General features: G+C 58.3%; 2 protein-coding genes across 3 annotated transcripts in view; both read left to right on the top strand.

Annotated features, from left to right (window-relative positions):
* The first annotated feature begins 2,638 nt into the window (after positions 1 to 2,638).
* SFTPC (surfactant protein C) lies at positions 2,639 to 5,377 on the top strand. The gene is made up of 6 exons (XM_032855863.1): positions 2,639 to 2,707; positions 3,444 to 3,602; positions 3,965 to 4,087; positions 4,335 to 4,445; positions 4,823 to 4,970; positions 5,168 to 5,377. Exons 1-5 carry the CDS (start codon positions 2,666 to 2,668, stop codon positions 4,958 to 4,960), a joined length of 573 nt encoding a protein of 190 aa, XP_032711754.1. The 5' UTR covers positions 2,639 to 2,665; the 3' UTR covers positions 4,961 to 4,970; positions 5,168 to 5,377.
* Positions 5,378 to 6,337: 960 nt separating this feature from the next.
* Positions 6,338 to 8,053, top strand: part of BMP1 (bone morphogenetic protein 1) — a 41,590-nt gene continuing 39,874 nt past the window's right edge. The window contains exon 1 of one of the 2 annotated variants that reach the window (XM_032855862.1): positions 6,338 to 6,524. In XM_032855862.1, coding sequence (XP_032711753.1) covers positions 6,371 to 6,524 — 154 coding nt within the window. In that variant the 5' untranslated portion in view covers positions 6,338 to 6,370. The remainder of the gene's footprint in view (positions 6,525 to 8,053) is intronic. The other variant, XM_032855860.1, reaches the window with a different exon arrangement.

Genomic DNA, 8,053 nt, shown 5'->3' with positions numbered 1-8,053 from the left:
CTTTCTCAGCCCCAGCTGATGACAGCAAGCCCTCCACGCGGTGCCTGATTAGGACAAACCCCATAGCTGGACCCTGCGGCCCCCCGAGATGCCCGCAGGGACCCCGAGATGCTTGCAGTCCTCCTTGGCTCTCCCACTGGCCTGCTGCCCACCTGGCTCCGGCCCAGTGCATGGGAGTCAGCCAATCAATCCCAGTGTTGCCAGGACAACCCAGGGGCGGGAGAGGGGCGCTGGGGGTGGGCAGGGGTGGGCACCGCAGGCAGCTGTCTCCTACATCTGGCACCTGCACACATTTGAGAAGAAGATGCCTCTCCCTCCTCTCTGGACACCGCCCCCGCACCCCCCCTCCCCAGCCACCAACACACACTGTTCCTAGGACACTTGCTGCTAGAGGTTTCAGCAAATATTTAAAGGAGCAGTTGGTGTGGGGTGGGGGGTGAGGAGGGTGGTGGGAGCAAACATTCCCTTCCCTCCCCTCTCTCCTTCCCTGAGCTTCTCAGGCACTCTCAGCTCAGATGTCATGCTGTTGTGCAACCTGGAGGCTGAAGGCTCTCCTGCTGGAGAGGAGGTCCTCATGGGGTTGGGGCAACTCGCCAGGACTAGAGAGCTGGGGGCCAAGGTGCGAGGGAGCCCCCAGCCAGGGACAGGAACTGGGGTGAAGTGTTGGAAGTAAAGTAGCAGGAACCAGAGGAGTGAGGGTGGGCCGCTGACTTAGACACTTAGAAAGTTCCAAAGGAAAGGGCACTGTAGAGACCACCTGGCCCAGCAAGTGGAGGAGAACGCAAGAGAAGGGATGCAGCCATGGGTCGATTTGGTTTAGGACAACAAAGCAACAGATGCGGCTTTGAGGAGGGAGGTGAAATAGTTGGAAGGGGGAGGGAGAAGGTCCAGAAAGGGCATCACATGGGGTGAGGAGTATTCTTGGAGGAAATTTAGGGTCAAACGGTTTAAAAAGAGGAACCTAGAGGGATAGGGTTATAGGTGACACCAAACAGATGAGATTTAAGAATGAAGAGATTGGTGGGTACCTGGGGGGTTCAGTCGGTTAAGTGTCTGCCTTCGGCTCAGGTTGTGATCCGAGGGTCCTGGGATCCAGGCCCGCATCAGGCTCCCTGCTCAGCAGGAAGCCTGCTTCTCCCTCTGCTTGTGTTCTCTCTCTCTGTGTCTGTCAAATAACTAAATGAAATCTTAAAAAAAAAAAAAAAAGAATGAAGAGATTGGGACCCCATCAGTCATCACACCCAGCCCTGTGCTGGGCTGTCTGGGCACAAAAGAGAAGTGTCAAGTGTGGAATCTGCTATCAAAAGCCTTCCGCTTGATCTCTGAAAATAGTTCACTGTTTTCTTGATGCAGAAAACCCACCAAAATCATTCACATCAAGAGGTTCAAATCTTCACGTTCATTTTAAGAACACTCATGAAACTGCACAGGTCATCAAGGGCATGTACATGCCCAAAGCCACCAAGTATCTGAAGGAGTCACTTTACAGAAGCGATGCGCGCCATTCCATCATCATAACGGTGGCGCTGGTAGGTGTGCCCAGGGCCAAACGGTGGGCTGGACACAGGACCAGTGGCCTCAAAAGAGTGCTGAATTTTTGCTGCACCTGCTTAAAAATGCAGCGAGTAATGTTGAACTTGAGGGTTTAGATGTAGATGCTCTGGTCATTGAGCACATCCTGGTGAACAGAGCCCCCAGATGAGCCGCTAAATTTACAGAGCTCATGGTCGGATCCTCCCCACACTGAGATGATCCTTCCCGAAACAGAGCAGACTGTTCCCAGCCCAGAAGAGGAGGTGGTACAGATGAGAAAGATAGCCCACAAGAAGACTGGAAAAACAACAACGTATGGCCTGGGGATAAATTCAGCCTAAAATAAATGCGAATAAAAGCAGGCGGGAAAGGCCTTTAGCTTACAAACAGGCCCATAGCAAAGACTGAAAAACCACACAGTGGTAGGTAAAAATGTATAGCCAGAGGGGATGGAGTTTTCAGAATTAGGAAAAGAATGGCTACCGGCAAGGGAGGTTAGGTACCAGATGTGTGGGAAGAGCCCAGGCAGGTGGCATACTTGAAGTGAAAATGTGAAGCTCTCTGAGAAATGGCCACATGCAAACCCCCACACGGATGCCAATGCCGAAGCCCCCATCTGCCTCCAGCAGGGCCTCCTGGGTCGGCAGGATCTGCGTCCTCACTCCCCTTCCTGGCTTATCCCTGTGACGGGGGTGGTGGGGGATTCTGCTAGGAAGTGTAGTGGACTCCACACTGGGTCAGACCCCTGGCTGCCTGTGAGGTTCAACCTGGCGGAGGAACACGGAAAGCCACAGACTGCAGGGGCAGGTGCCAGCAAGAAAGGCGGCCAACGCCAGGAAGATACCTACCGTGAGAGGCGCAGATTGCCCAAGGGCAAGTTTGCTCAGCTCACCCAGTTTGCTCTGGCTGAAGCCAAGAGGACTCATGTGCCAGGGCCAAGGGCCCTCAGGGGCTCTTGCAGCTGGCTTATCGGGACCTCAGTTCTGGAGGGCCAGGAACAAACAGGCTTCAGAGTCAAGGGCTTGGCTGGCAGAAGGGGGCCGGATCCTTCACCTCTGTCCGCTCTCCCTACTGGCACATATAAGACCCTATTTGCACTTGTGGGATGAGAGGGTAAGGTGCCTGCAGCAAGATGGATGTGGGCAGCAAGGAGGTCTTGATTGAGAACCCGCCGGTGAGTATGACTGTGTGGGGACATGCGTGTGAGCTGGGCTCCGCCTCATCCAAGCTCTTCGAGCTGGTCTCTTCACCTAGCTTCATTCACTGAGTTAACGAGGACCGTGCTAAGTCAGGTCAGGGACACCAACCATTAAGGGAGAGTCCCTTGGGGAGAGGGACATGGCAACCAATCATTCCAGCATGAGGAGCCGAGAGCCACCCTAATGGTCAGTGGAAAGGGTTGCAGAGGGCACTGTGTAAGCAGCCACTATGCGGGGATTCACAGGAAGCTTCACAGAGAAAATGACATTTGAGCTGGCTTCAGAAGAATAGGTAGGAGCTCACTAGGTGGAGAAGGCAGGCACTGCAGGAAGAAGGGGTAGTATGTGTAAAGGCAGGGAGGTGTGAGAGAGCACACCCCATGGTCAGATCCTCCCCCACACTGAGATGATCCTTCCTAAAACAGAGCAGATTGGGGGAATTGTTCTGGGGAACAGAAAGGGATGGGGAGGGCTGGGGTGCCGGGGTACAGAGGAAACAGCAGGAGATGAGACTGGCTCTAGACTTCACATCTAAGCATTTCTGTTGGAATCCAGGCCACCTCCTCCAAGAAGCCTTCTCTGATCTCAGCCCTCCTCTGCACGTCCATAGCATTGGTGTCATGCTGTGGGAGGGTGTCTAGCTTGTGCAGGGAGAAGAGGCACCCTCTTCATGACCTCATACCTGTCTCTTTCCCTGTCCCACCATGCCAGGACTACTCGGCAGCTCCCCAGGGCCGTTTCGGCCTCCCCTGCTTCCCTTCGAGTCTCAAGCGCCTTCTCATCATAGTGGTGGTGATAGTCCTTGTGGTTGTGGTGATTGTAGGGGCCCTGCTAATGGGTCTTCACATGAGCCAGAAACACACTGAGATGGTGAGCAGACCCAGAACGGGGTAGGCAGTGGGTAGAGGACCCGCCAAAAAGGGGGGCTGGGTGGGCTGGGCAGAGAGTGAACTGTTCGAGGGGGATGGAGGGGAGGAGGTAAAGGGTGCCTCAAGAAAGAACAGAAGCAGGCACAGGGTGGCAACCCCGGCTTTGGCTTTTCCACCAGGCCTGTCGTTGGCCTGTCGCTGGCCTGGCAGCCTGTTCCTTCTAGCATCTGGTCCCACCCAACCACTCTGGGCTCTCAGCAAAGAAGGGACTGCATTTTAGTAAAGAGGGCTGAGGGTGGACATGGGGACCAAAGGGATGAGTGGAGAAAGAGAAATACCAGGCCACCCTGTGCCTTCCCCCAGGTCCTAGAGATGAGCCTTGGGGGCCCAGAAGCCCAGCAGCGCCTTGCCCTGCAGGAGCGTGCAGGCACCACTGCCACCTTCTCCATTGGCTCCACTGGCATCGTAGTGTATGACTACCAGCGGGTGGGTATCCCTGAGCCCCTGACCCTGGGGAGATGGCCCTATGACAAGACTGCTAGACCACGCAGCTGTGCCACTCCATGCACATCCATCTCTCCCCAGCCCCTAGCCCTTTCCTCCCCAGGCTGAGCCCCAGATTCCAACAGGTCTCCCTCTGGGGCCTAACCTAGAGGGAGATGGCCCCGGATCAGGGTTAGGGAGTAAGCAAGGCAGGGCCTTCCTGAATGCACTCTGGGGTTCCTGTGTTCAGCTCCTGATTGCCTATAAGCCAGCCCCGGGAACCTGTTGCTACATCATGAAGATGGCTCCGGAGAACATCCCAAGTCTCGAGGCTCTCACTAGAAAGTTCCAGAACTTCCAGGTAGGTGTGTTGGTGAGGAGGAGGGGGTTGTCCTCCTCCCAGGGCTGCTGGGAGGAGCATTTGAGATGGCAGCTGTTTGTCACCTGTAAAGTGCTACTCCCTGGGGACTGCCAGGTGTGTGCCCTTCTCTAAACTCACCTGTGCCACACCTTCCCTACCTGTTCCCCAGCTCTTCTCTGATGCCAAGCTGCTGGCCTCAGCTGAACCTCACCACCTGGGGGCTTCTGACTCCAGCACAGCCCCCTCTTCACTGGTGAGGAAAGTAAGACTTTTAGGAGGCTCAGAAAGATGGCCTGACACGCCAGAGGTCCCACAAGAAGAGCCACAGGCAAGACAGAAACTCAGGTCCAGGGCTCCAAATCATGTGTTCTTCCCAGGTCAAGCCTGCAGTGTCTACCTCTAAGCTGGGCCAGGAAGAGGGCCACGATGCTGGCTCAGCATCCCCTGGGGACCTGGACTTCCTGGGCACCACAGTGAGCACCCTATGTGGCGAGGTGCCCCTCTACTATATCTAGGACTCCGCAGGTGAGCAGGTGTGACCCGCAGGGCTTTGAGCAGCAGTGGCCCAGGAAGGCTGACGCCACCTTGACATGTCAGCTGACCAGGAATTGGGGAATCCACTGAGCTGGGTCATCTAGGGAGCTGGGTGTGGGGGAAGGTTCATAGATGGCCCCCTCCCAGTCTCTCTCCCTGACGTAATAAAGTGTTTCTTTGCTTCCTAGGACCTGTGGAAGCCCCAAGTGAAGAGGAAAGAGCCATGCGCTAAGGCTCTTCTGCAGAGAGGCAGAAAGCTGCTCCTACCCACACCCCAGACACTGGAGCTGGAGAAATGGGAGCTGTGGGGAGAGGTGGGAGCGGGCAGAGGAGATGCGGCTCCTAGGGCCAAGGGGTTCCTAGCACGAAAGAATAAAGCAGCCTGACTGAAAAACAAAGGATGCGCCTCTTCCATCCTCCCACACCCCCTCAGTCCTGCTCTTGGTGGGGCCAGTTAGGAGACGGATAGGTCCCTGGGGGAACGACGGGGCTTTCCCTCTTCCCCCCTCAGTCAGGGCGTGATGGGGGACAGGGGTTAGTGGCGAGGGGACGAGGCAATCCACGGGCTTTAGGCGCCCTCCAGTGGTGTCTCCCGAGAGGACGAGAGACAGAGACAGAGACCGACAGAACTCGAGAGACAGGGACCGCGATGGGAGAGTGCGAGGGTCCGAGAGAGGCAGAGACCGACAGACGCCGGCGGGGAAACGCTGTCGGAGACCGAGGGGCGGAGGCGCGCCGAAGCCGCGGAGCGACCTGACAGCGTGCCCCGCTGCCCGGGACGGGGCTCGGGCCCGGCGCCCGCGGTACGAGCCGCCGCTAGAGGGCACCTCGCGGGAGCGGCCGTCGGCCGGGCACCCCGGGGCCCGGCGCCCCCTCCCCGTCCCCGCCGGCCCGCGCGCCGGGCCGCCCGAGCCCCCTCCCGGGGCGGGCCCGCTCCGCGCCGTCCCCGCCCCCGGCTGGCGCACCGCCCGGCCCGGCCGAGCGCTGTCCCGAACCGGAGGGGGGCCGAGCTCCCGGCGAAAACCCGCCCTCCAGCGAGCTCATTTCCCTAAAAAGGGGGGGGGGAGGAGAGAAGGAAAGAGGAAAAGAAGGGAAGGGAGCAGAGAAGGCTGGAGGCGCAGGGAGAGGGCCGAGGAGCCGGGCCGGAGAGGGGGCGGGAGACAGGAAGGAGGGGGGCGAGGACAGGGGAGGGGGAGAGGTAGAGACGCGCGAGGGGGGGCAGCGCGGGGAGGGAGCGCGCGGGCGAGCGGAGGGGAGCGCCCTCCCCTCGCCGCCAGTCCTCCGCTTCCCCTCTCTCCGGCTCCCGCGTCCGGGCGCGACCCGCCGCCGCCGCCGCCGCCGCCACCGCGCCCGCCGCCGCCACCGCCGCCGCCGCCGCCGCGCCCTCCAGCATGCCCGGCGTGGCCCGCCTGCCGCTGCCGCTGCTGCTCTGGCTGCTGCTGCTCCCGCGCCCGGGCCGGCCTCTGGACTTGGCCGACTACACCTATGACCTGGGGGAGGAGGACGATTCGGAGCCCGTCAACTACAAAGACCCCTGCAAGGCGGGTAGGCGCCCCCCACCCTGCCGACCGGCCGCGGGGCGCAGGGGCCGGAGCGCGGGCAGGCCCGGCGGGGAGGCGCGGGCTGCTTAGGGTTCGGGGTTGGGGGAGGACAGTCCAGTGTGGGAAGCCGGGAGCTGCCTGGTTGGCAATGCAGTGGGGAACAAAAGAAAGAGGGAGAGAGGGAGGGGGAACTTTGGGGGACTTTTAGGACTGAAGTTTTGAGGCTATTCGTGGAAGCTGCTGCCGCTGCCTTCTCTTCCCAGAGGATTCCTGGGGAAAGCTCCTTGGGTCCCGGGAGAAACCTGCGGCCAAGGAGGCTTTTCCTCCTGCAGGAAACTTTTCTGGCCAAACTCCTCTGTGTGTGTGTGTGTGTGTGTGTGTGTGTGTGTGTGTGTGTGTACACGCGCGCACTTTTCCCTTCTCCCCCAGCTCGGGCTCCAGGACGTTGCTGTTTTCCAGCCTGTCTGGGCTGCCCCCCAGCCAGCACATCTGTCTGCCCAGGCGGTGCGGGAGGCCTGCATCTCCGAGGAGCAAGTCTCCTGAGGCCCCCCACCCAGCCCAAATGAAGGAAGAAAGTTTTTCAAGGGATCCTTTGATGTCATGCTCCTGGGGTATCCCTTGGTCCCTCCACCAAACAAGGCTTCTGGGACAGAGGAAACAGCTGTCAAAGTTAGAGAAGCCAGCCATGGAGGGGGGGATTACCTCTGCCCTTAGGTGCCAGAGGTACCTACCAAGGCCAAGTTGAGGTGGAAAGGGGAAAACCACAGAAAACTCAAATACTGTGTATCAGTTCTCTTAGTCCAAGACACTGGAGGCTAATTAGCTGAGGTCAGAGCCCTGGAGTGTGTGTTTGTCTGTGTGTGTGTGTTTTTTGTCCATGAAGACCCCATGTAACCCCATCACTCTTGCTGGACCCAGAGGGGTCTTGCCCCTGGAGTGATCAGATGGCCAGGCACTCAGGCCATTTGCCTAATCAGATGACGCTGAACAGGGCTGCCTGGAGCAAGAGAACACACAGGCCATAAGATACCATCAAAATCTTTCCTCAATTTCCTGCCTCTGATTTTGGCCTGTCTCCAAATAGCTAGGACCGGGGTAGTGGCCTGGTCCACTAGAGTGGACTTCTAGAGTTCTAGAAGTGCCTGTATGTGGCATAAGGGGTTGGGTCCCTTTATTTTTGACCCTGGGCTCCCTACTTTGGGTGGATGGATCACAGCCAGCTACAGAAGAGGTAGACCCTTCCTCCAGTGGGAGGAGGAGAAGCCAAATCTCTCAGCCCTTCTCCACCCTTGCTGGGCTGTGGGTAAACCAGACTCTAGCCATCATCTTTCTCCCTGGGCTTGGAGTGGGCATGAGGCTAAGCGGATGGAACTTGGGCTTTGGAGGCTGGCAGAACTAAGCTGTCAATCCTGGACCCACAACTCATTAGCTCTACCGCCTGGGGAATGTTAATTATCATCTCTGAACTTTGCTTTTCTCACCTGTAAAATGGAACTGATCCTATGTCTCTCTGTAGAGTTGGTGGTAAAGATT

Source organism: Lontra canadensis, unplaced genomic scaffold, assembly GCF_010015895.1.
Source record: "Lontra canadensis isolate GAN:19392208 unplaced genomic scaffold, GSC_riverotter_1.0 scaffold10, whole genome shotgun sequence".
NCBI classification, from domain to species: domain Eukaryota; kingdom Metazoa; phylum Chordata; class Mammalia; order Carnivora; family Mustelidae; genus Lontra; species Lontra canadensis.
This window is presented reverse-complemented; position numbering and strand designations above follow the sequence as displayed.